We start from the raw sequence: 27,005 nt of genomic DNA, 5'->3' as shown, positions 1-27,005 counted from the left end.
GTCTCCTGAAATAGTTTTCACTTCACAGCTGTGTCTTGTCAGGGTCAAGAAATGCCAGAAGAAGTGCAAACCAGGGTTCAAAGCAAACAAGTTTTGAATGATTTTGATATTATTTTTTGTTTGCTACATTCCAAAAAACGATGCTATAGTTTTGGGCCTTCAGTGAGAATCTACAATTAAAAATAGAAATACAGAAGAAACATACATGAAAAAGTGTGTCCAAACATAAAATGTCCCATTACCTGCCAATATGAGATATGTTAATTCTTTCATCAGGTTTGACCTCCACACCATTTTTGAACCAGGTTCCTTTAACAGTTTCATCTGAAACTTCACATTTAAAAACAGCCTGGTCTTTTGCCTTCACTGTCAGGTCCGCAATGCTCTGGTATACCTCCAGCTCCTTCTCTGAAATGGCAGGAAAAAACACACTTACAATTGCAATGATTCATTTTCTATAGAATTTGAAGGCACATGATAATAAATTATAAAATGCAGTATGATCAGGTGGTGTTGTATATAGGTAAAGATTAATGCAGATTGTTGTATGTGGGGATGAAATGGTTTTAATATGTTCTGTTGAGATGTGTTCATTATCCGGCTGCACCTTTGTGTGTTGTATCTTAGCAACTAACACACGGAGTGTAGTTAATTGGATTTATGGCAAAAAATAAAATAGCAGGATATGAATGCCAGATGTAGCAAGAGCCTTGAGCCCATACTGAATATTACAGGAAATAAAATACCTACAGTTATTAAGGTATAACAAACAAACTGCTATCTAAGCAAGATAGGCCTCTGCATACTACTTGAAAAGGTTATAGGAGTTTTTACGTCCGCTTGCATTCACAAATAACACTCATCAAATCACAAGAGTCTGGCTTTTGTCGATCCCCACAGAGCTGTGACAAAAATATCTGGCAGCTCTTGAGATTTTTTGCATGAACATATTTTTAACTGGGCCAACACAAGGAGAAAAATATTATGAAAAGAAATCAAATGTGTGTTTACTTGAATATGAATATGAATATGAATGTAACCAGATAAAATCTGATATATGTGTATAAAATAAGATGAGATACATGTCAACTTAATGAATCAAATACTGATTAGAATAAATGTTTTAATGGATAAAACAGCTGTTATGGTATTGGCCAATATTTCTCTTTAAACAGTATGTGCGATTTTATATTTTAAAATCATAGTTTGTCTACAGATAAATGTTTCAGTATACAGTAGCCCTGTCACTCTGGATATGAGTCACCATGAGTGACTGTGTCCTATGGAAACAGCATGCCTGCAGTGCCACTGCAGGTGCTAGTGATCGGAGAGGACTCCACACTGAGCATGTATGTGTCATGTATGTGTGTGTATGTGTGTCATGTGTATATGTAGTGTGTGTGTATGTGAGCACATGACTGACACTTACCCTGAACTATGAGCTCTGCCACAGACTCGCCACCGTTCGTCTTAACCTTATAAAGGCCACAGTCTTCTTTTGAGGCTTCATTTATTATCAGGACGTGTTTACAGCCGTCCTTCTTGAAGCGATACTTGAACGACTCGTCTCTGGTCAGTTCCACACCATCCTTCTCCCTGCACAGTTAGGTACAGATACTGCTTATTCAAAGGGCAAATAGCACAACTTCACAACACACAAAAAACTTCATGCTACACATTTTTTCTCCTCAGAAGAAAGGTTAAAATCTTGGCCTTTTCACTGGGGTAATAAGTTAAGAGTTGACCTTACAGGCGCATGCAGTTTGTCACAGAGCTCTGAGAACAAATGTCATCTGTTACTGTAGGATCCACCTCCACCCAGAGGACACAGACCTCCACCAGGATGCACCTCCACCCACATGTCCCTATTTTGTCATTAGTTTACTCTTTATAAGCAATTAGATTACACTTTATTTTGGTTGCTGCTTCAGTTCGCTATTAAAGGTGCTAAAGCTCATTTCAATTTTTCACTTATTAGAACGTCAAAGATTGTACATTACATTTCTAAAAGTTTCCACTAGTTTGCTCTACTCCGCTCACATAGGGAAATGAGCAGTTTAAAACATGTTGTCACAAACATAACATGTATTTAACTGTCAACAAATAAAATGGTGCAAATAATAATAACATAGGCATATTAGATGTGTTTTGTCCATGAATGTGTTGCCATAGGCCCTGTGTTTGGTTAAGATTAAGCACAAATCTGTAATGGCTAAGGTTTAAGGTGCACTGTGTAACGTGCCCAGCGGAGGGCCAGTCATCTCCATGGAGATGTGCCAAGAATGTCCCACAGTATGGCCATAAATGTATGAATCTCCATGGAGACGTCCAAGCCAAATAACAGATTAGATTTAACTAGAGGTAACCCCACTCACAGTAAGAATGGATGTTTTTTTTAAGATATTTATATATAAATAACTATAACAAATGCATTTTCACCTCAACAAACAGGTTGCTAACCTTGTCCAGAAAAGTTGGACAGTGCACCTCTAAGGTTTGTGCTTGTCTTTAATGTAAAACTATGTCAATTTTTGCAACTGAAAAAAAGCCAAAGTCATGAAATCACAAACTTTGGTGGTCTTTTGGCATGGCTGCTGTTAGTTAGCTGTTAGTTTAGGGTCCTGTGGAGGGAGCTGTCACATGGGGGTCCTCTGGGTGGAGGTGTGCAGCCAGATCCCTCTTAAACAAACAGGTGCGGTTGCTCTTGTTGATGAGACTTATTCTGTAATGTGACATGAACAATGTGAGAATTTTAAGAGGCACCACCTATTATTACACTGTCGCTAACTTGATGGTATTTTAATTAACAAACTTGTTTACTACATGAGCAAATTTAATTGTTTCTTTACACAATGTATTGTCCAACCAGGGGAGAGATGATATGTAACTGAAATTCAAACAATTAAAGATGCACTGTATAACTTTTTGGTTGGGGGCCCATTATCTGCTTTTTTCTATGGATATGTCATTGCTCTGCCTGGAATGTTCCACAGTATGACTTTAAAAAGCTCTACCTCTACCGACAAAAACAGGCATTCTGACTGTTGGCGGGGTCGCATCTCCACAGACCTAACCTGTAACTTTGGTTTGGTCTCCATGAAGATAAAATTTGATGGACCCTCCAAAAAGTTACACAATGCACTTTTAATTGTTTGAATTTTAGTTACGTATTATAAGTCCTCTGATTGAACAATAGAGCCTGATACTGACATCATAGAATTGTACTGAAAATATTACCATAAGGTGAGACGTTACTTTAATAAACTGACTGCATCTCGTATGAAAGTACTTTCTAGATCAAAGTCTTGTGTATGGAGAGGTTGAACACAGTTTAACATAATTAAAAATATATTAAAACATAATTAAAACTTTCTGACCATTTGACATTGGCTCCTTCCTCAGACACTACACACTCCAGCTCCACTCGATCACCCTTCATCACCATCTGATCCTCCAGATTCTTCACAATTGTAACAGGGGGTTCTGGGCAAAAACATTAATAAATCTACACAAGCTGTTAACGATGCACTATGTAACTTCGGGTGGAGGGTCAGCCACCTGCTTCTCTTCTATCCAAGAAGTTGTTATTGCTGTGCCTAGAATGATCCAAAGTAAAGTAGCGTGCTTTTTTTTTTTCAATCTGGGCATTTTACTGTTCATAAATCTCTTATTTTCCACAGATCTGACCTGTAACTTGACCAGGAGTAATCACTTGTTTGTATCGTATTGTATAAAAGTGAAGACTTCTGTTTGCGGTTAATTAATAATTGTGATTGAATTGAAATGTATTGATGAAATGTTTTAAAGTAACCATCAGTGTTAATGTATTGTCTGGAAAACGGGTCAGATAACATAAAATTACTTTTCTTGCTGCTCCTTTCCATTCATTTCTTGCATGTTTAATGTTATGACACTGTTCATGTCTTTTTATACTTTATGGATGAAATAAACAAACAAATAAATAAATATTCAAAGAGATAAGCTGAATGCCATATTGTGAATCATACTTGACAAATCAGGAACATCTCCATGGAAGAGAACCTCCACCAGAAAGGTTCCATAGTGTAACTTTAAATCCTGATAAACTAGAGCCTTACCTTTGACAAAGAGCTCTGTGGTGCACTTCTCGTCTCCCACCACACAGCTGTAGGCGGCGTCATCGGCCAGCGAGCAGTGGTTGATGGTGAGGTAGCGCATGTTGCCTACGCTCTCAAAAATGTACCTCAACAAAGAATAGATTACTTCACACACTGTTCAAAGCACTTAAGAGAAATCCTTGGAAACTGTAAGAAAATAACATATGTATTGTATGTTTTTTCACTTACTTGCTGAAGAAGGGTCAAGGGAGTCATTTCAGACACCATTGAAAGGACGGCAATGAACAAAGAAATAACAGAAAAGTGTTACTGGCCATGAATCACTACCACACTGCCTGAGAATTATATGATGCCACTCTGTCTCACAAACACAATGACAAATCTTCCTTAGATGGATTTATTTGTACCTTCCAGTGGGTTGAATTTCTTGTCCGTTTTTCAGCCATTTCACATCTACATCTGCATTGGCAACTTCAACAGCTAGTTTAATTTTGTGTCCCTTTGTCACTTGATAGGCAGGATCCAACTTCTTGAGAAATGCTTTTAAAACAATAAACCAGATGTGAGCTTACATTCAAAATATTCACTTAACTATGTAACTTTTCTGGTAAGAGACTGGCTACAGGTCTGCTTGTCTTCAGATTTACCTCTAAGGTTTCTCAGTATGGCATTAAACTTTATTAAACATTACTGAATTACAGATGTTTTTGTTTCTAAATATACTCTGAAAAGCATGCAGGGTCACCTATCCACAGACCTGTAACTTGGCCTAGTGCAGTTGAGATAAGTGTAATGCCATATTGTGGAACATTTCAGGTAAAGCATCTATGTGGAGACAAACTGGTAACATACCCTACACGTGAGAAGTTACAGCGTGCATCTTTAATTTTCGGTACTAACCTTCGCTTCTCTTCTCCTCCTTCTTTTTCATCTTCTTCAGTCTCTTGAGCAATCCTCGGAGGTCAGTAATGCCGTACTTAAAAGCAATCTTCTCGTATTCGGAGGGAGGAGAATTTTTGAGGATTTCCCAAATGTCCACATCTGGCTCTGTGTGCACCTGCACAGACCTGGATAAAACAGTCACATTCAATAAAACTGCATTACACATGTATGATCTGTTTATTAAAATTAAATAAAGCAAACAATGCAATAATATTTGTTAGTGAGTAAAATATTTAATACCATCTACCATGTCTACATAAGCCCCCCCTTCCCTCTTTTTTGACATAGAAAAATATGCAGTACCACACCTGTCCACTAGATGCTCCCAATAAGGTGATCATCAACTAAACGGAGCAATAACTGCAGACTTTAACTAAGACAAATCTGTTCACCTTCTATTTCTTTTTGTGCAAGAAAATGAATTTAAGATGCTTATAGCGGGCTCTTACCGATTTGAGGGTTTTAGGAAACTGCTGCTCATTCAGAAGTTGAATTCAAGATGCAAAACAAACCAAAAGCATTAAAGCACAGCAAATTAAAACGTTGACTAACAAAATAACCGCATATTAAAATCATGAAATTATGAAACCTTCAGCACAATCACACAGAAGCAGCAGGAAGCAAAAAAGGTAATTTTACGTGATTATTCAACAAAAGGGGAAAATATTACTTTAGTTAATTAAGTGGAAATGGACAAATTAAAAATAACAGAAACAGTGACTAGCAAAATGCACGTGAGTTCATGAAATCATTAATTAATTTGTGTTATTTTGGTACAGTGTATGCGTGTCACACACATTTCTGTATCTGTCATTCTGATTAGTGGGTTGAATAAAGGGAACTTACTCTCTGAGTCCACGAGGGTAGAAAGGAAACAAGACAGACAGACAAATGAGCACATTTTTCAGATGTAATTATAATTGATAATGTTGTTCATTCACCTTTTCTTTAACAAAGCGCTAAAGTCCAGCTCTCCCGAGTCTTCTTTTCCATCGCAGCTACTGCAAAGACATCAACATACCAACAGGTTACACAGGAAAATAACTATGTTGTTTTTTTTTTTGGCTGCTGCAGATTCAGAAAAGCAGCGGGCTTTATTATTAGCCTGATGAGCATTTCCTAGCATCGGTTAGCACTTCCTGTCAGAGGTCAGAAGATTTTTTATTTTATTCATTTATTTATTTATTTATTTTAGATGAGTAAGTTGGGTTAGTTATATAGAAATGTCTTTGAGATCAGTCAGTCTATCTATAAAGCTATAAAGCTCATAAATCCAGTTTTGTTTGATGAAGCTTCTTGTCTTGCTCTCTTTCTGATTTGCTAGCATACATTAAGCTAAAACCTTTAAGATAAGTTACAATGTTTTAAAGCACAAAAAGCCTGCAAAACACAAATGGTAAAATGGAAAGCATGCTCAAGATCAAAATATGACATGCATAGTTTTCAATAATATAGCTTAAAAAATATGCATTGTTGTAGTTATTGCACAGGTTAGTTTGGGTCATTTGGGTGAATGACACAACACAACATTGGTGCATTTCCTCTGGTGAAATCTTGTGGAAGAAATTCTTGAAAGCACTTTGTGATTTCTTGGCACATAATGTACCATCAGTACCACACTAAAATATTTAGTGTGCATTTACTTTGCTGTTTAAATTGAGAATCAGAAGTAGATCATTGCAGAGAGCACGTGATCACAGATTACAGATTTGTGTAATAATAACTTCTTTAAGCTCACTGTGATCTCACTTCACATATTCTCAAATTTAAAACAACATTTTAAAACTTTGTGTCTCAGTTTTGACTTGACGTCAGAGAAGAAATGGGTTGCATTAAAGTAATCCAGATTTCTTTGCTCTTTCGACAGTCAGATTCATCATCAGTGAAGAATCGGGATGAACCTCCAAATCTCCACTACCTTATCGAGGCTCCACTTCTCTTCTTGCCGCCCTCATTCCTGATAGGTCAGCATTTTACAATTATTCTTTACATATTACTTTTAAGTGGTACACTTTACTGTCTCTGTAGGGAAATTTTTCTCTGCATTTTACCCATCCTTATCTCATTTTTAAATTGCTCAATTCCAATTTGGTAGTTTATATCCAAGAATCTACTTGATTTAACTGAAATTACATGGGTGCATTTTCACTTATAAACACCATTAATCAACATTGGGACTAGAATGGGACTAAACATTAACTAGAACAGGACTAAACTACATCTAGATCAGAACTGAACTAGTGTGAACACAACCTATATCAGAACCCAGGTCTGTACCTAGAACTGTGTGTTCATTTTCTAACAAAAAATGCCAACACTTTGGCTAGCATCTCTATCAGTCAAACCATTAAAGCTGGGTCTTGTGAATGCAATAAGGTTCTTCAAACTATCAAACAATAAGACTTACGTTCGCCTGAAGGCTGCTCTTATGTCCAGACCATCAGATACATTAGCCTCTGCAATGAAAGTCAAAGCAAGGTTCTCAAAGTAATGTAAACTTATGCTGTAATATATTATGGGATCTATAATGAAAAATGAAATGACCCACCATGCACAGTCAGGTCAAAGTTACAGCTATCAAACTTGTCTCGGGATGAAACTTCACATCTGTAACCTCCAGCATAGTTAGCCTTGGCTGCAATAATTTGCATCTCAAATGTATAAATCTGTAATCAAATAATTAAATCAAATATTTGTTATTAATATAATTACTTAAAACCGTATGAAAACCGGCACATTTGGCATACTTTACTGTTGCGATCGTAGGTCTCCTTGAGCTGCAAATGTTTTCCTGATTTGCTGGCGAGGTCCATCCACTTTCCCTTGAACCATTTGATTGTGGGTTTCTTCAGCAGAGATGTTGCGTTCACTTTGGCCACAAACGTGATATTTCCTCCTGCAGCATATTGTATCAAGGGCTTTAATTCATGAACAACTTATTTATTTATTTCTCAGATATTTTGGATATTTTGTTTACTCACCCACAGTGACCTCTCCAGACTGCGGTTTCTCAGTGAAGAGGCCAGTCAGGTCCTGCCTTGTGTCCGAAGCCTGTCCATCTAGAAAAACAGGGCAAAAACAGGTAACCTAAATTGTCAGTACAGCTAATCATGTTTACTTTTTCCATAATTATAAAACCACATGTACACATAATTCACATTCACAGTTGACAGTTCTTTTATGTTCAGATTAATCATCAGCCCACCTTCAGTTGTGGCAGCAGCGGTCTCATCTTTCTGCGATCCATCTGCGGGGGCAGCAGTGGTCTCTGTCTCTGCACTCGGCTGCATAGGTGCTTCTGCAGGTGTCTCGGCAGGTGTCTCGCCAGGAGTTGCTGCAGGTGCGTCTACAGGGGGTTTCCCAGGGGCTTCAGCAGTGGCTTCAGAAGGGGCTTTGCGAAACCAAAATCATAAGAATGAGCTATTGTACAAAGTTACTGAGATATTTTTCTACAGTCTTATGTTGTCATCAAGTGCAATTCTCACTATAAACAACTCAAAGCACATTGTATTTAACACATTTTTTATGGAAAAGAACATTACATGAATAAGCTTTTATGATAATGAATCTTCGCATTCTGCATTTCCATTTCTACCTATTAGTATAGTAAACCTGCCCAGACTGTCATAAATTAAATGCCCTATATTACAAAAAGCTTATAATGTTCGTACCTCATCAAAAACATATCTGGAGTTGTGTTTTTTCTCCTTCACACATGTTTGAGTAATCCTTTACTATTAGTCTGTCTGCATCTTCAAAGCTCAAAATGCTCTGTTCCACCTTGTGATGTCATGAAGCATGAATGTAGTAGTAGTTTTCAATTAACAGCTTTTTTTACCTTTTGTTTAGTAGAGATTCCACACCTGACATTATCTAAATCATTATAGTGAAGACGTATGGAGTTTCAAAACACAGTGGAGCACTTCCTTTATTACCACATGACATCACAAGGTGGAACAAAACATTTTCTTTTTGAGAGAAGAGCTCAGCCTCAATATGCAGGGTTTGTGTGTTAAACATGTGCGAATGAAACAAAACTCAACTCCAGGAGACAACATCCCAGCATAGATCAGAAAATGGCCTAATATGGGCCCTTTAACCAAGTTTAAATCAAATACACAAAGAGTGTTTGAAGTGACATGCACACACTATTCACGAGAGGTGCTCTCATTACTGTGAAAAACTTGCTTTTATCACTCGTGTGTTATCTGGTGTGAGCGGCTTGTTGACTGATTTTCCATGCGTTATCGTCTGCCTCTCGTGGCCGTCCTGAACACCAGAGCAGGGCTGGTTACTCAAGAGGAAATAATGTGCTGGTGTGAGGCCCAAGGTCATCCTGCAGACAGAGGGTGGCAGTGATAGGAGCCATAGACAGCTGCGCACAGTCGCCCAGGCTCTGCGGACCACTCGTCTGGAGCCTTTCTGAGAGATTTGTTTCCACCTTATCAAATCCAAACAGCACAAGTGTTCTCAGCGACTCAGTGGAGCAGAAGTGGGCTATTGCAGGGTTATGATGAATTAAAAGGAGTGACAACGCAAAGACAGTATATAGAGACATTTAGGGTCAAAGGTCCTATATTCCACAAAATTGACTCCTGTGTGCTTACAGCTATGTTAGAGTACTGTTACCTCATCAAAAATATACCTGGAGTTGTGTTTTGTTTCATTCACACATTTGAATGACCCTTTATTATTAGCCTGTCTACATCTCCAAAGCTCAAAATGCTCTGTTCCGCCTTGTGATGTCATGTAGTGATAGTTTTCGAAGTTAACACTACTTTTTTTTTTAACCTTAGATTCAGTAGAGATTGGTAATTCCAAGACTGAAATCATCCAAATGATTCTAATGAAGGAATATGGAGTTTAAAAACATAGTGGAGCACTTCCTGTATTACCACATATCATCACACGGTGGAACAGAGTGTTTTGAGCTCTGGAGATGTAGACAGACTAATAATAAAAGGTTACTCAAACATGTGTAAATGAAACAAAACACAACTCCAGATATGTTGTTGATGAGGAGATAACATTGTAACATAGATCAGAAAATAATAGAATAAAGGCCCTTTAAAGTTGCTATACCAGATTTGTATTGCCCCAGTACAAACATATTGTGAAATCAGTTCTTAGGATCGAAATAAGTTTGCTTTGTACCACCTGCTTCCAATTATAAAGGAGTTTTAATCGACTGAGGATGAGGAAGTCCTTTGTTAGCATGCTAGCTTTTGTTAACATTACTCTGATGTCAAAAATCCAATCTGGTCTCTGAAAGTCTCTGCGATGAAAAATTTGAATGCAAACCATTTTAAATGAAATGTTTTGTTTTTCACATCTTTAAACCAGTAAAAAATCAGGCATAGGTACAATAAGCAGTGGGTTAATTTGTTGTTTGTGACATCATGAGTAGGCAGTGGTGGCATAGTGAAGTTGAATGTTGCTGAATCCATAGCTTCTGTGATTTCCGTGCTCTGTGCCTCTGTTAACATGTGGACGATACAACACGGCAGTTTCAAAATGCCCCACCTGGCTTTGTGGCTACTTTCAGCTCAAACTTGACCTTTGAACCCCCAGCGATCACTGCGTAGACATTGGCGTCGTCCGTTGTGAGATCACTGATGGTGAGGGAGTGTTTATTCCCATTTGCAGAGATTGTATATTTGTCACTGGCCACTATGTCTTTGGCGTTGCACTGCCATTTTACTTTGGCATCAGCCTTCTCTGTCTCCGCCTCAAAAACCACCGAGGTGCCCTCCTCTGCCTCCTTTGCCTTTGGTTTCTTGGAGAAAGCTGAAACTGAGTCATGGATTCAGCCACAGATAAATGATTATGATTATTGTGAATACCATTTACACACGAAATAGAATGAGTGATTGACTGATCAAGTTTGAGGCTCAGAAGAACAACAGTTGATGTGGGAAAAAGTGCGTTATCATACTGCAAAAATAGAAGTCTGCTCTTCTGAAAAAATAAAAATATTAATAGACCTTAAACCACATGTTACCATTAACATTTCCAACAGCAGCCCTCTTAAAACGGTGACAACATTTGAAAACTATTTATTGCGTTTAAACAAGCCCTTGTTTTGCACCAGCTATTGACAGAACCTTTCTCTGGTGTCTACTTAACTATTCAAAAGTTCTTTAAGAAGTTCATTAAGAAAAAGCATATACTTGTCAGTAAAATGTTTTGTAAAACTGCAATATAACTACTCATTTTTACAGCCTTAATAGAGCATAATTATTTAAGTAATCACTAAATTAAAGAGTTATAATTAGAAGTTAAAGATGCACTACACAACTTTTCTGGTGGAGGGTCCGCTACCTACTTGTCTCCATGAAAATGTTATTGCTTTGCCTGGAATGTTCTATGGTATGACTTTAAACATACCCATCTAGCATTTACTCATTATGTGTGTTTTTATTGCTCAAAAATACAATAGTTCCTTCTGTAAATAGGGGCAACTCTCCACAGATCTGAATTGTAATGTAGCCTTGTGCTCATTAAGAATCATTTTTATAAACCATTTATTCATATTAAATTAAGTCTTTCTTTATGAAAGCTATTAAAAGTGTAGTTATTATAAAGCGTTACCAAATATTTTGAATAACAAAACCATAGTCTAATTGGAAATGCTAAACAAAAGTCCTGTACTTGTTTAAATATAGTCTCTATATGTTCAGACCTAATAAAGGCGAGTGCAGGCCTCAGGTATCCTCGTGGGGGGATTATCTTGGCTCTATTTTAGTTCCTCTGGAGACACACAAGAATGATGTGCTCTGTCTGTCTGCACTCACCGCTTTCTACTGTTACACCTCCAGCTGTCAATCAATCACGGAGTTTCACCTTCACAGCTCCTAAATCTGTCAGGCGCTGGGTTTTAAATAAAAGTTTGTAACCATACAGTAATACTTATAGCAAAGATGATTGTTATTATAAAGTTAATAGTTATAAACGCTAATGACCACATATTAGTTGTATTGTAATGATTGGTCTATAATGGAAAAATGTATTCTGTATCTGTTCTTATTTTGAATTTCTTACATATACCACTTTTTATATTACTTCCTTTATTGTATACGGAAATATTAACTACAGTCCCTGACAAAAGTCTTGTCGCTTATCGATTTTGTAGAAACAAAAGCTTATAACCTGACTTTAAATTAATCGATTGGTTTTAGAAATGTCTCATATGAAAGCTAAAACCCTCCCAAATTATGCTCAATATACTAAAATATATTAGCTTCACTGAAGAAAGATTGATCATTTAATGAACTCAGAAAGGTCAGATTTTGGCAAGACAAAAGTCTTGTCGCCTTGTCATATAATGCACCCAATCCTAGATTACAGCCTCACCTGTGATCAGATACTGATCAATCAATTAGTGAGTGTGTATAAAAAGAACCCCAGCACCCAGACCTTCACATCAACTGCAAATTGACCTCTGACAACATGCCTAAGATCCACCCTGAGACCAAAGCGTTAATTATCAAGAGGCTGAAGACCAGATCCACTGCTGAGGTGGCTGACACCTTCAATGTGTCTCAGCGTCAAGTACAAAGAATAAGAAAAAGATCTGAAATGACTGGAGATGTTTTTGACAAGCCCAGGTCCGGCAAACCCCGCAAAACAACTGCTCGGGAGGACCGTTTGTTGATTTGAAAATCCAAGGCCCCTTTTCCACTGCAGCAGAGCTCCACCAGGCCTGGTCACCTCAAGTCCCTGTGTCAACTACAGCAGTTTGTAGAATTCTGTCTCGAAATGACCTCCATGGTCGAATCAGTGCACAGAAACCAGCACTAAACAAAAGGCAATTAAAAAAACGTGTGGCATTTGCCAAGGCCCACAGCCTGCTAAAAGGATGGACACTGGAAAAGTGGCAGAAGGTGGATTTCTCACATGAATCCTCGGTTGAATTACATCACAGCTGCCGCAAATATTGCAGGAGACCTACTGGAGCCCGCATGGATCCAAGATTCACCCAGAAATGGTGGCGGAAAAATCATGGTCTGGGGTTACATCCAGTATGGGGGTGTGCGAGACATTTGCAGGGTGGAAGGCAATATCAATAGCCTAAAATATCAAGAAGTATTAGCTACCTCTTACATTCCCAACCATAAAAGGGGTCAAATTTTGCAGCAGGATGGTGCTCCACTTACTTCTATCTCTACATCAAAGTTTCTCAAGGCGAAGAAGATCAAGGTGCTCCAGGACTGGCCAGCCCAGTCACCAGACATGAACATCATTGAGCATGTCTGGGGTAGAATGAAAGAGGAAGCATGGAAGGCAAAACCAAAGAATCTTGATGAACTCTGGGAGGCATGTAAGACTGCTTTCTTTGCTATTCCTGATGACTTCATCAACAAATTGTATGAATCATTGTCAAACCGCATGGATGCAGTCCTTCAAGCTCATGGAAGTCACACAAGATATTAAATATGGATCTCACAGCACCACTACTTAATTCACTGACGTTATGCAACATATTTTTGTATTTGAAGTAAATTATTTGTTCAATTTTCTGTAGGCGACAAAACTTTTGTCTTGCCAAAATCTAACCTTTCTGTGTTCATTAAATGATCAATCTTTCTTCAGTGAAGCTAATTTATTTTAGTATATTGAGCATAATCTGGGAGGGTTTTAGCTTTCATATGAGACATTTCTAAAACCAATCGATTAATTTAAAGTCAGGTTATAAGCTTTTGTTTCTTCAAAATGGATAAGCGACAAGACTTTTGTCAGAGACTGTATGCCTGTCACAAAAATGACTATATCGACTTATCAACATATTTATGTAATTTTTCTTTGCAACAGTGGGGAGGTTTTTGTTATTTTAGTTGTAATACCATAGGATTTGACCTGTAGAGGGTCAAATCAGTAACTTTTATGGTGCATTCTGCTATTCATTTGCTGCAGCTCATACATTTTTTATGATACAGTATATTTAAAAAAATGGTCTACGAGATTATCTTAATTTAATGTTCCTGCGGGAGTTTCAATATTACTTTTTTATTGTGATATTTATCTTTAGCAGTATATCATGTTTCAAAATTTGTCATTGTAACAGGCCTAATATTAACGCTTGTATTTGTTGTACTTTTAATTTGGAAAGCTATGCGTACTACCCTAATATAATTAATTGGAAGTATTCAATTAGATCACTACCACACATTGGCATTAAGGATAATCTAGGCTTAGGTCAACTATGCTTCACAAATCCTTATCACTGGCCTCAGACAGAAGCTAGATACCTGAACTGCATTGTGTCAGCTGGTAGGCTGAACTTTAGCTCCCACACAATCCATTATTACAGCTGAGTGAGAGAAAAAAAGCTGTTGAAACTCATTGTCACGTTCTTGAGTCCAGCATTTGCTGAATGTAGTGATACTTTAAATGCTCCAGGATCAAATATACGTCAGACAATGTTTCCAAATGGGACACATGAGCCTGTCTCTCACTGCCAAAGGATTTATATAAACTTTCACACCATAGGACATTACATTTACTGCATATGTGTGGACTCTCTGTACTGGACATCCAAACATGGGGCACATTAAAGTGGACATATGATGCAAAATGTAACTTATTATTGTTTTTGCGGTGCTCCTTCAATATCTTACTCAGTGTTGCATGCATACTTGAGTAATCCCCTATTGTCTTGCATTTGTAGTTTGAGTGTTCAGAAAGTCTCTTGTTTCACCTATCCCCTATCCCCTGTCTCCACCCTCTGCTCTTGCAGTTATTGAAAAAATCTGACCCTGGGCCAAACATATAGGGCTCAAAAATATCTTGAAGCTATTTTTCAACAATAGAAACAGGTAAATAAAAATCTGCCAGGAAATCAATCAAACTGTCTTTTAGAACAATATGGTGTTTTATAATGAATAAAATGCTAATTAATGATATGTACATTGTATTGTATCACAAATTCTCTGAAAAAGTCATTTTACCTGCTTAAATAAAACGTTAGGTTCATTTGAATACAAACTGTTGGACACTACAGGAAAACAGTGAGAGATACAGAACTACATTCTTAGCATACCTCATACAACTATGTCATGTCAACCACTATTTCATTGTTACACCGTTTCTCCTTATGACCTCTTGTATATAGAGGTATATTTACTATATTTACTATATTTCTATAATTTTATTTTACTTGTACATACACTGTACTTATGCCTTATTTGACACCAGTCCCTTGCTTTTTTCCTACTTTGAATTTATTATTATCATTTATATTTTTGTATTTTTATATATTTCCCTTGTGGATGAATAAAGTTTGTCTAAGTCTCTAAGTCTGTGCTAGTCCACTCCTCATGCCTGCATTAAAGCACAAGTATACTTCAAAGTGCTAATAATACCTACTGATAAAACACATTTTTGTAAACAAGAGAATTTCATGATTTCCAGTAAGATGCTAAAAAGAATTACATTGACAGTGCCCAGCAGTGATGGGATAGTGCTTACCTGTTTTCTTCACTGGCTCTGGCATCCTGAGATCCTGAGCTGTCTCCGCTCCTCCACAACGGGGCGTCCTAAACAGATCTGTCAGACTCAGCCCTCCGCCTTTAAAGCAACTCTTCCAAACAACACTCCCACCTTTGGCAATCCATCCCTCCTCATCCCCTTCGTATATCTAACCCCCCCCTCCCTACAAACACACACAAACACATATAAATACACGCACGCGCACACGCAAACACATCCATTACAGGCATCCATTTTGGATTTTCATGTTTCATGGGGACATTACACTTCACATTACACTTCATTCATTTCCTGAGCACCCTCCTTAAATTTAACCATAGCCACTTCTTGCCTGAACTCAAAATAAACCATAACCTTGGTGTATTTTAACCCATATCTGAACTTCAAATTTGTATGTTGATCTAATAATAAAGGATTTATATTATGTTCCCCTCAGAGAGGCAGACTCCTTAGAATTGAGTGTATATCAATTTTAGTTACGCAATGTGATTAATACTCACATACTTGCATCATGTTTTTGAGGACCTTACATCGACATGAATTTCCCTATCCTAATCTTAGCCATTAGTCATTATTTGTCTAACTGTAACCTAAATCCTAACCTTAACCTATTTTGACCCATATCTGAACTTTAAACTACATTGTTGTTCTAATAATAAAGCATTCACGTCATGGGGAGCTGATTTTTTTTGTTCCCATAGGAGAAGCATGAAGTGATACAGATTCTAGTCCCCTCATTCTGATAATTACCAGCCCACACACTCTGGGCGTGCTCGTGATGTCATTCAAGTAGCAGCAGTGGCCCTGGCCCCACCCCTGTCCTGCCTGACCTTAGCCTATATTCAAGGTTCTCTCCTCGGACACTTCCACTCACTGACAGGCCTCTAGAGTGAGTGTACGGGAGCCTGGGGTTAATTTTAGACCATTCATTTAAGCAAGTCCTCCTACTAGCCTGTATCACCGCCCGTCACCCTCTAAATGCAGACAGTATTTGTACTCAAGTTAAAGTACTGTTACAAGACTCAAAAATATACTAAAATATATATAAATCCTGCTGCCAAATTTGTCATTAATCAGAGCAGACTATGTGCTGTCATTGTGTGTGTTATCCATTCAAAATATATAATATTTTGAATTGAATTGAGTTATTGTTGCTATAACAATGGAGGGCCCAAATCAAGAAGGAATCCAGTTGCCTGAAACGCATGAAAAGAAAATAGTGGAGACAGCAGTGAGGTAGCCGGATACTGGGACGAATCGGACTTGTGGTGTATTCATTAACTCCTGTGGTTTTAAGTGTAAATAATTACAATTACATGGCACAGATTTAAAATCAACTTAAAATGTATAATAACTTCAAAAATATTTTATTTATTTATTTAGTTAGTTAGTTAGTTTTCTGTGGGACAGTGAAAAATCAATTACAGAAACTCAATTACAGTAGAATTTGGTAGTTTTGTATTTTGAATATAGCTTATACATTCAAATAGACTTATACTGGAATCAAGGTTTGTGCTACGTGCATTGTAAACATAGATGTCATATGTCAGGGTTGTACATAATTTTCATTCAAAAATGTTCATTCATCAGAGCGTAAATGCATGAACTTATTTCTAACAGAATGTATTACAAAGCGTGAGGCGCCTTTGTGTAGTTGGTGTTGTAACCACTTTACTGGAGTGATTTCCTCCGTTATCTTCGTCTTCACTTCAACAACTTACTTCCTGTCTGGCTCCTGTCTGCATGTCTCAAAATAAGTGAAAACTCAAATTTCCACCTATAGAGACCTATGTTTTTACATTGCAGTACAATTTACTGGGAAAAACAACATTTATTTCAGAGTTTAGTCCAAAGTTTAATTGGCTGTTTTATGGAGTGAATCATTAGTCATCGTCATATACAATGTATTTTTTGTTTGTTTTAAAAAAGTTTAGACCTGACCATTGTAACATGAACTATGATAATACCTCTTATTTTTAAACCATAACTTTTCAAATGCTAAAATAGGACCTCTGACTGCTGGCGTGCTCCCCCACACTTGCTCCTGAGTCCTCACGTTGTTTACAGACCGCTCATTAGAGAGTGTGAATGTTTGGCCGCCGTGAGCTGATGATATCTCAGCCAATGTCTTCGTGTAACAGGTGTTCCTGCTGGGACAGGTATTTAGTCGATCTATCACACACACAAAGTAGACAACAACATGTACCAGTACACAAAACATAGTATTTTCAGTGCTAAATATAAACCATAACTTATTTAAGAATAATGTAATGTCAAATGGTGGGGTTCAGTGAAATCTGTGTAAAAATATATATTTGTTTTTCCTTAGGTTAATGGTGGAGGGTTTGCTACTTGCTTGTCTCCATGGAGATTATTTCTTTGCCTGGAATGTTCCACAGTAGGGCATTGAACATATCTTTATTTGTTCAATTACAGATGTTTTATGGCTCAAAAATAACTTAAAAAATACAAATTCTTACAATGTGCAGGCTTGCTTCTCCATGGATCTGACTATTAACCTGTCGCCATTGTGATTACAAAGTTTATTTCCATACTGTGGAATCAAGGCAAAACAGCAATATCTCCATAGAGACAAACAGGTGGCGAACCCTCCACCAGAAAAGTTATACAGTGCTCCTTTTAAGATGACTTTAATTCAGATAATGAATTGTATGTAGTAGTAGATTTTAATCATTCATATGTTTTAAAAATTAAAACAGTATTTGAAAATAAAAACATATATTTGCCTTATGAATAAAAAAATACTGTTCAAACTCACTCAAATCATCATCATAACTTAATAATAATGTAATTACGATGTTCAATAAAACCTGTTTCAAGACATTTTCCTTGGCATTTGATCATTTCATAGCATAATATCAGTGCAGAGTTATCAAGCTTAACTATTCGGGTTTATCTGGGCTGAAAGTACACAAATTTGTTCAATTGTTTTTAATCACCTTCTGTAATGTCATTACCATTGTACTAAGTGAGTGTGCATCCATTTTGTTGTGCCTGGTTGTTCTTGCTGTGTTGCTTTGACATCGTTGCCTTTGTGAGTTTCACCTGTCTGTGCAGATCAGTGTCACCTCGCCCACTGAGGGGAGCTGTTGGCTCTGCACGAACGCCACATGCTTCTGTATTTAAAACCTTTGGCCAGTTACCGCTGTCTCTCCCTGGGGTATTCCTCTTTAAAACCTGTACTTTATTAAGGAATTTTTACTATTTAAATTGATGTAAAGTTTAATGGACATTGATAAAAGTAAGGATAAAACTTTTAGTGTGCCCTTTGATAATGCCAAGACTATATTGACCTGGTTTTCACCTTAAATGACCTAGAGGTACAGTACAGTTTTAAGTTAATTACATTTACGACAAACATTTTATATTACAAAATTGTAGTAACTTGCTACCAGACTCATAATATAATACAATAATTTGACTACAACATAGTTACAAGTTCCGTTTTAGTGATTTTGTTCTGACATTTTAGGTCTTTAATCATCACTGTCTATTGCTGTTTATAGACTAGGCGGACAGTACATTAACTTATGACCTTTCAGATGATCTGTTTTTGAAGTGTATTCAGTTTCATTTTATTTCATATTTAGTGTAAACCAGCAGTAAACGTTCGTACAGCTGTTGTTTATCTTACATAGGCATTGTCCCTTTACATCATGAACTGTATTTAACCTGCCCTCATTCTTTTCCTATCAGAGGTCAGGTTACTTTGAGCCTAAGGCAGTTACATTATGAGAAAAATCACCTTTACACAGACACATACAATTACAACTTTAATAATGTATGTACAATATCATATTTTACACATCTCTGGCACAAAGAACCAGAGCCAGTTTTCTACTTAAATAGCATTTTAAAAGAAATCTCAAAAATGTTTTATTCTTTAAAATTAAAAACACATTCCAGAGGATTCCTATAGTCCTATAAACGCTGCATTGTGTATATTGTTACTGTACAGTGTAATGCTATGTACATAAGGGTATTATGGTGCTCTAAATTTAACTGCATAAAATGTATTTAATTCAAATAATTCATTTTGTGTAGTTTAGATTTTAAAGGTGCACTAACTTTACTGCCACCTGCTTGTCTCCATGTTGTCTCAAACATTTGATTGGTATGTTCCACAGCATGGGATTATCTTGCTTAAAATACCTTGAAACCATGTATTCTTCCTGAGTTGCATAAATCTCCATGGAGACAAGCAGGCAGCGCACCCTCCACCAGAAAAGTTACATAATTCCTCTTTAAAATTAAAATTTTTGGAAAAAGTATTAAGAAACACATACACATAAGTTGGTTTAATAAATAAATCCAAACTGAAAATTAAAACAGCATCTCTAAATGTAAGTCATTTTAACCTGTAATAATATAACACAATATATTTTAACTTTTTGGTATGTGTGGGTGTGTGTCTAATGTTTCCTGTCCAGATGGCTCTTTCCCAACACCTCATCACTAAATTGGTATGTCAGCTTCTTCTTAATTTTTTTCACTTCGCCAGTTTTGCCATAGTTACGCAAAGCCCGTGCCATTTTCTGATATGTCATTTTTTTGCGGTTGCCCTTCTGGATGCCCCAGCGGTGGGCGAGTGCCTCCTTGTGTTTGGATGAGAACTGAAATGTGCCTTTGTCCCGGTCCACCCACCAAATACTGTCTTTCATTTCGCCATTTCGCAAGAGGTCCAAAAGAAATTGGTACAAGCGGATCTTCTTTTTGTTGCCTGTAAAGTGGAAAAAGTATAGATTTAGTCAAATGTATTTTTCCAGTATTAAGTGGAGACTATAAATAATAGAAACAATCTGCTTCTTAATCAGTTGATGCCAAGTCTAAAGTGAGTCATTTTCCAGACTTATTGAAAAGCTTTACATTTATTCTGTGCATGCCGGTAAACAATATTGTCTCATTACAGAAGCATTATATTCAGTGGTACATTAAGCATAGAAAATGCCACAATGATGGATCAGTTTGGTAGACTGAGTTTTGCATTGAGAATTAGTTTTTAATACGTTAGATGTGAAATTTATCAAAGCATTAAAGTTGCATTATGCCACTTTTTGGTTGGGGGTCTGTCCTGCTTGTTTCTATGGATACGTCACTGCTCTGCCTGGAATGTTCCACAGTATGACATTAAACAGCTTTACCCTACATTTATTAAATTACTTAGTTTGGTCTCCATGAAGATAGAAAGGATTAATACCAGTGTGAAACATTCCTGACAAAGCAATAACATCTCCATGAAGAAAATGTAACATTTGACAGATGCTCCACCAGAAAAGTTACACAGTGCACCTTTAAAACCATTATACTGTACTAACCATTTATTACTTATCAAATATTTCTTATGTTTAAATGATCAACCAATTACGGGAATTGTTCTATTCCCTTCATATTCATTTAAGCCATAAAATCTGCACTATGTAACTTTTGTAATGGGGGTCTGTAACCTACTTTTAAAACCATACTGTGAAAAATTTTAGGCAAAGCAATAACATCTCTGTGGAAAACAAGAACATGGCAGACCCTCTATCAGAAAAGTTACACAGTGCAACTTTTAATACTTTACTAACATGCAGTTTATTTGGTCTAGCTACCCCACTCTGACCCTCGGCCGTACCGAGCTCTCCTGGGATGTAGGGCAGCCGGTCTCTGCACTCTTCGTCAGACACCTCCAGAGCTCTGTTGTCTTCATCGTCTGAGCTGCGCTGTGAGATCTGAGGGTACACCGCCCGAGAATAGTAGGCCACCTATGACACACGCACACAAAGGCTCTTTAAGCTTTTGAGGTTCCTTTATATTCAGGAAGCTATTGTTACTGTCAAAAGTAACAACATAAAAAACACAAAAGAGCAATCAATCAATATAGCTATAAAGGAGCATTTTATTTGTCTTGATTTGTGATGTGCAGGTTATACAAATAAAATTCTTCAGCTTTCTTTCATTTATCCTGTCTTGTGACACTACCTTTGACCCCTTGCCTGTTTTTGCAAAGTGTCAAACATACTTAAAGTTTAATTTGCCTTAACCATGCTTTGCACAACGTTTCTGATGGAGGATCCGCTACCTGCTTGTCTCCATGGAAATGTTATTGCTTTGTCTAGAATGTTCGCAATATTGGTTAAACCTAAGTCCTAAGTCCTGTGCTCAGGTCTCTGCACTGGCTTCCTGTGCGTCAGAGAATAGACTTTAAAGCAGCTCTGCTTGTGCACAAGTCTCTCCATGGCCGAGCACCAAAGTACATCTGTGACATGTTAGTGTCATATGAACCATCTCGCACTCTGAGGACCTCAGGGACCGGCCTCATGCTGGTGCCCAGGTTCATGCAGCTAAAACCTGGAACAGTCTTCCTGAACATGTGAGAAAGACTCTTCTGTGACGCTTTTTAAATCCAGGCTCAAAACATTTCTGTTTAACTGTGCATATGACTGAAAGGTTTTCATTCCTCACTCTTCTCTCCAATTTATGTCTCTCTTTTTAAATTTTAATATTATTTATGTTTTGATTTGTTTTTATTGTGATTTTAATGTATTTCATATTCTGTAAAGCACTTTGAATTACTTTGTGCTATACAAATAAACTTGCCTTGCCTTGCCTAAACCTACAGTATCTATCACAAGGGAGACAAGCAGGTTACGGCACTATGCTACATTATAATTCAGATCTGTGGGGAGTCCCCACAGATAGAATTATTGTATTTTTTAGCAATAGGAACACTTGTAATGAATAAAGGCTAGATAATTTTTTTAAAGTTATACCATTGAAAATTTCATACAAAGCAGTAACATCTCCACAGAGTCAAGTAGGTAACTGACCATACACCGGAAAAGTGCACCTTTAAAATTAGTCTATAAACATGATGTATTTTGCTTTATTTAACCAATATTCTGAAGAAGACCTGACAAGAGGCGCGTCAGCCTATTTACAACTAATGTTTAACACATATCCCATTTCTATCAAACTTTTTGTAAGTACAGATTTAAACAAGGCCAGGGGAAGTTGAATTTGTAGAGAGTTATAAATAAATGATAAATTCCACCACATTTCTTTAAAGTTTCTTAGTCTGAATGACCTCGGTTCGGGTGAATGGTAGATAAGTTTTGATAAAAAAATATCAGTTGAGATTAACCAACGCTTGAGTGCAGTACAGCAAATGTCTGTTTCCATGGAGAAGTTATTTAAATCGCAGATGAAACATGACTCATAACTATTTTTCCTTCATTATTTCATGGCTGCTAACTTTAATTGACTGTTGACGACGTGGTGGATGTCTAAAGCATATAGTTTTACGAGCTGGACATAATAGCAAATACATAAAATATAAATAAACACACACAGTAGTCACATGTAACATTTAAACAGTTTTGGGTGGCAGTTATTAGTGGTTGTGTGTGGGCTGAACTAAATTTACCCAGTTACAGTAACAGTTGCATGTTTCTGCATGGGCTGCGATGTGTGGTCGCTGTATGCCTGGGTGGGCAACACTTTATTAGTGGAAACACTTGAATTTTAGTGTGAGTGACAGTTTGCACTTTTTAAGCCTGCTTTTGATAAATGCAACTGCAGCACTACTGTACATTCTGTTTTAAGCACACTTTTGTCAACTTGGTAAACACATAGCTATCCAGTATGAGATACTAAAAAGGGTAGGTTGCTAATTTTTAACAGTTAAGTATTTATCCACCCACTGGAGGCTAACTGGTTCAAATATAGTCTTTGGACACTTCCACCACATTACAAGCTGCTCCAGTCACACAATAAAAACTGACTTTATTAAATGAAGCTGCTCCTACTCTTTTGCCATGTTTTGTTTTATTATTTTATCAATTCATGAATATGGACACACATATCTAAACTTAGACAAACTCCTCCCAATTATGTACTTGCAAGGTTGTGTTGTAAATAGTGCCAGCAGAATCTTCTTATGTCTACATTGGCACAGAGCATAAGTATTTTCCCACCCACTGGAAGGTAACTGGTTCCAGTAATAGTGGTCTTTAAATGCCTCACATTGCCCCCTCCAGATAAAGTGAAAACTGATTGAAATAAAGGAAAAACTGAAAAAGGTTGCTCCTACTCATTGGTTTCAGAGTGTTGAAAGCTTAGGACTGTTACCATAGCAATTGTCAATGTGAAACAAAATATATTATATCTTTTGAAAGGTAAACTGTTCTCATGAAAAAGAAAAAAATGTCTTTAAACAAACTTCTCCCAGTTATGTATTTGCAAGGTTGCATAGTTAGTAAACAAAAGTAATTACTGTTAAGTATTATTCACATTTACATCTGGTCTAATAGTCCCCAAACACATACACACTGTTTGATACTCACAGGTTGCTGTAGGACATGTGGGTGCGCTCCCAGATTGGGGTCCAGCAGGCTTTCAGGGTCATACCGGAGGGCGTCGTGTCTGATGAGGGTGGGGTGAAGGGACTGGACACTCTGTAACTCTGTGAAATTGGTCTCTGGGAGAGTTTCAAACTCCACTGAATGAACTGGAGGGTGAGTGTGGTACTCCCAGTGATCTGCACACAAAACAACAATACACTTTTGTCGATTGTCTGAACCTAGAAATGAGACCCACTGAGGCACAGACAAGGTCGGGCAGCAGCGTAGTGTACAGACTATTTTGGATTTTCTCTATTTTACTGTGGCCATCTAATAATTCATGATGTAAGGCCTGCACACAAACTTTCAGACAACATCCAATTTACAAAAATATCACCAAACTAGTTACAATTATTCATAAGTATTGACACTATAACCAAACTGCAGTCAAATTCTTACTTATTCACATTTGTTCACATCAGATTTTCTCTTTGCTTGAAGTGTTAAAATAATGCTTTCTGTGTATTTTTGCGCAGTAGATTGACCAGAACAAAATATTGGACAATACTGGAGATTTAAGACTGATAGCCGATATGCTAAAAAGTCCAAATGTCAACCTAAAACAGACGCTCCACGTTTAGGTTTACTATTTTGGAATATAAATTGAATTGAATGTACTTCCCTACTATTGACTAATGCCATAAACATACTATACAATGACAGCAAAACTTCACTTCTATTTATGAAAAATACAAGGCTGTTGACTAAAACAAAACTTATAAAATGTAGATTTACATAAATAATCACGTTGAATAATCTGTTAACATGTGTTTAGGGCATCCGTGTTACGGGACATGTGCCTGCCTGGTCACCACATAACAGCACTGAGCTCAGCAGAAAGCTCTTTCCTGTTTGTTTCCACATTCTCATCACTGCGGCTTTTTCCAAATGTGTCATAACTTATTTGTAAAAGAAATATGAATTCTATTATTATTTTACTTTTTATTTTAAAGGTGCACTGTGTAACTTCTTGTGGGGAGTCCTCCACCTGCTTGACTGTATGGATACTTATATATATATATACTTTTGCCTGGAAAATTCCACAGTATAGCATTCAACGTTTGCATTTGTTCAATCCCAAGTGTATTTATTGTCAAACAAAAATAATACATTAGTTTAAAAAAAATATTCTTACTGTGAGCAAATTTACCTCTCCACAGATCTGACCTGTAACTTGGCCTGATAGTGCAATTTGCTTGTCTTTATAGAGATACATACATTTAATGCCATACTGTGTGACATTACAGGCAAAGCAATAACATCTCTATGCTGGTGGGAGACCCTTTACCAGAAAAGTTACTTAGTGCACTTTTAATTAGATCCATAGTAATTGTCATTTGAGTCAGCATTGTTAACTCATATTTTTGTATGTTTTTGTACATTAATTTATAGAACAAGACAGACTTCTCAAAATGCTATTCTAGCTAACGTCAAAACAAGGACTATACAAAATTTGAATGTTCCATTGAAGTTTATTAATACAAAAAGCCGTTGATTAATAGAGAAAGTAAAGCACCGATCTTGTGTCAAAATAAACCCTTGGGGAGAGATGTCTTAAATGTGTCTAGGGCGAAACAAATGGCATCTGTTTCCTGTGCTCCCGTGTGTGGTTCAGCTGCGTGCATTTTAATATCGAAAAGACACTGTCACAATCAACCCACAATTTATTTAAAGACCAAAATCAGCCTTGAGCTTTTAGACCAGTAACCAGCCTCAATATTGAAATAGCAAGTCTCACCACATATTCTTATCTTTTGAAAAATTGACAGTGAATCTATAAAAAATATGTTTAAAATGATGCATAATTGAGTAAAAACATTGTAACTCACCTGAAGGGATGTCTGAATCCAGCACATATGGATTGTAATATTCTGCCATTTGATGTCTGTAGATCTCTGGGTCGTACATTTCTTCGGAGGGCTAAAAAACAGCAGATTTGCATGTTAATCTTTCAACTAAATCACAATAATCAAGCAATAACACTATATAAATATAACTATATGTTTATTCTCTTCATTTATTTTTGTTAAAAAAATAAATAAAACTTTGTAATCTTTCATGTATAAAAAGTTGTGCCGATTACCATTTTTGGGGTTGACAGTTTTGAAACCTAAACTCTGTAGTACTTTGAGTTTCAATTTCATGTTTCCCCTGGTTCAATAGTATATAAAGAAATTTTTACCAGAGGTGAAGTCACAAGAAGATTTTGTATCCAAATAGATACATAACATCATGACAGTTTTAAGACTAGAGGTGTGAAATTGTTAAGCATAAAAGTTCAAGTTTTAACAGACATAATTCGAATTTGAGAGCTGTATAATTTTTAGATTTTAGTAAAATTTTAAATTGTACTTACAGGGGGGATGAGGTAGCTCTCCATTCTGTACGGATGCAACATGGAGACCTGAGTTGTCCAACGACCCGACTCACAAGATGCAGGCAAAATGCTCACAATCTTTCAAAACTTTTGTGGCACCATTGCACAATATTTCAAAATTTCCTCTCAGTCAATGCAAAACCAAAAGTTGTTTCTGCCTGGATCTACAGTATTGACTTGTATATCTTGAACTCAGAGGCCTATAGATGCATTTAAACCAAAAGAAAGAACCACGGGCCAAAGCTGGACTGGCAAACGAACAGGGAACCTATGACTTGTGTAAATGCGTGTGGGTGGGAGCATTGGAGTGCATCTGCTACAGGCTTTTGGTCATTGATGAAACTTTTATCAGGGTCTTAATGCTGTGCCCTCCTCAAACAGCCAATCACAGCTGAGCATAGCAATCCCCCCTTAATATGGTGTACAAGAGGGGGCAATTAATCAAGAAAAAGTTTCAGAAAGAGTTTCTGTCATTTTTCATTTATAGTTACAGTCCTCTTATAGAATATTTTTTCCAAAAAGTTGCTATTTTAAAATTCAATTCTTGGGAACAAAACAAAAAATATGAAATGTTATTGATGAATTTATTTAAAAGTATAGCAATTATTATGAACATTTTAATTATCACTAAAGTATTATTTATTTATTTTGCATATTTGGAAATTATTACCATGGCAAAAAAAATATTCATCTGGGATC

The 27,005-nt window shown here is 36.8% G+C and overlaps 2 protein-coding genes and 1 long non-coding RNA gene across 3 annotated transcripts in view; 1 reads left to right on the top strand and 2 right to left on the bottom strand.

The window, feature by feature from the left end:
- mybpc3 (myosin binding protein C3) overlaps positions 1-27,005 on the bottom strand; it is a 43,940-nt gene that overhangs the window by 10,737 nt on the left and 6,198 nt on the right. Inside the window, exons 2-15 of the mRNA XM_055154597.1 lie at positions 15,507-15,574; positions 8,245-8,430; positions 8,021-8,098; positions 7,787-7,935; positions 7,588-7,705; positions 7,447-7,495; positions 5,981-6,040; positions 4,998-5,164; positions 4,505-4,637; positions 4,326-4,328; positions 4,098-4,222; positions 3,378-3,483; positions 1,430-1,596; positions 243-408 (exon numbers count right to left, since the gene is read on the bottom strand). Of these exons, the coding sequence (XP_055010572.1) occupies positions 243-408; positions 1,430-1,596; positions 3,378-3,483; positions 4,098-4,222; positions 4,326-4,328; positions 4,505-4,637; positions 4,998-5,164; positions 5,981-6,040; positions 7,447-7,495; positions 7,588-7,705; positions 7,787-7,935; positions 8,021-8,098; positions 8,245-8,430; positions 15,507-15,574 (1,575 nt within the window). The remainder of the gene's footprint in view (positions 1-242; positions 409-1,429; positions 1,597-3,377; positions 3,484-4,097; positions 4,223-4,325; positions 4,329-4,504; positions 4,638-4,997; positions 5,165-5,980; positions 6,041-7,446; positions 7,496-7,587; positions 7,706-7,786; positions 7,936-8,020; positions 8,099-8,244; positions 8,431-15,506; positions 15,575-27,005) is intronic.
- LOC129409210 (uncharacterized) lies at positions 5,911-21,264 on the top strand. The gene is made up of 5 exons (XR_008632282.1): positions 5,911-6,187; positions 6,907-7,003; positions 8,027-8,121; positions 8,228-8,379; positions 21,136-21,264. It is a non-coding gene; the product is annotated as an uncharacterized LOC129409210 (long non-coding RNA).
- Positions 19,309-26,905, bottom strand: spi1b (Spi-1 proto-oncogene b). Its single transcript, XM_020938825.2, has 5 exons — positions 26,286-26,905; positions 25,759-25,849; positions 23,873-24,066; positions 21,163-21,292; positions 19,309-20,268 (listed from the first exon to the last, which is right to left on the bottom strand). The coding sequence occupies exons 1-5, from the start codon at positions 26,325-26,327 to the stop codon at positions 19,961-19,963; spliced, it is 765 nt and encodes a 254-aa protein (XP_020794484.1). The 5' UTR covers positions 26,328-26,905; the 3' UTR covers positions 19,309-19,960.

The sequence above is a fragment of the Boleophthalmus pectinirostris genome, unplaced genomic scaffold, assembly GCF_026225935.1.
Source record: "Boleophthalmus pectinirostris isolate CB_2022bp ecotype Guang Dong unplaced genomic scaffold, ASM2622593v1 HiC_scaffold_19, whole genome shotgun sequence".
NCBI lineage: Eukaryota > Metazoa > Chordata > Actinopteri > Gobiiformes > Gobiidae > Boleophthalmus > Boleophthalmus pectinirostris.
This window is presented reverse-complemented; position numbering and strand designations above follow the sequence as displayed.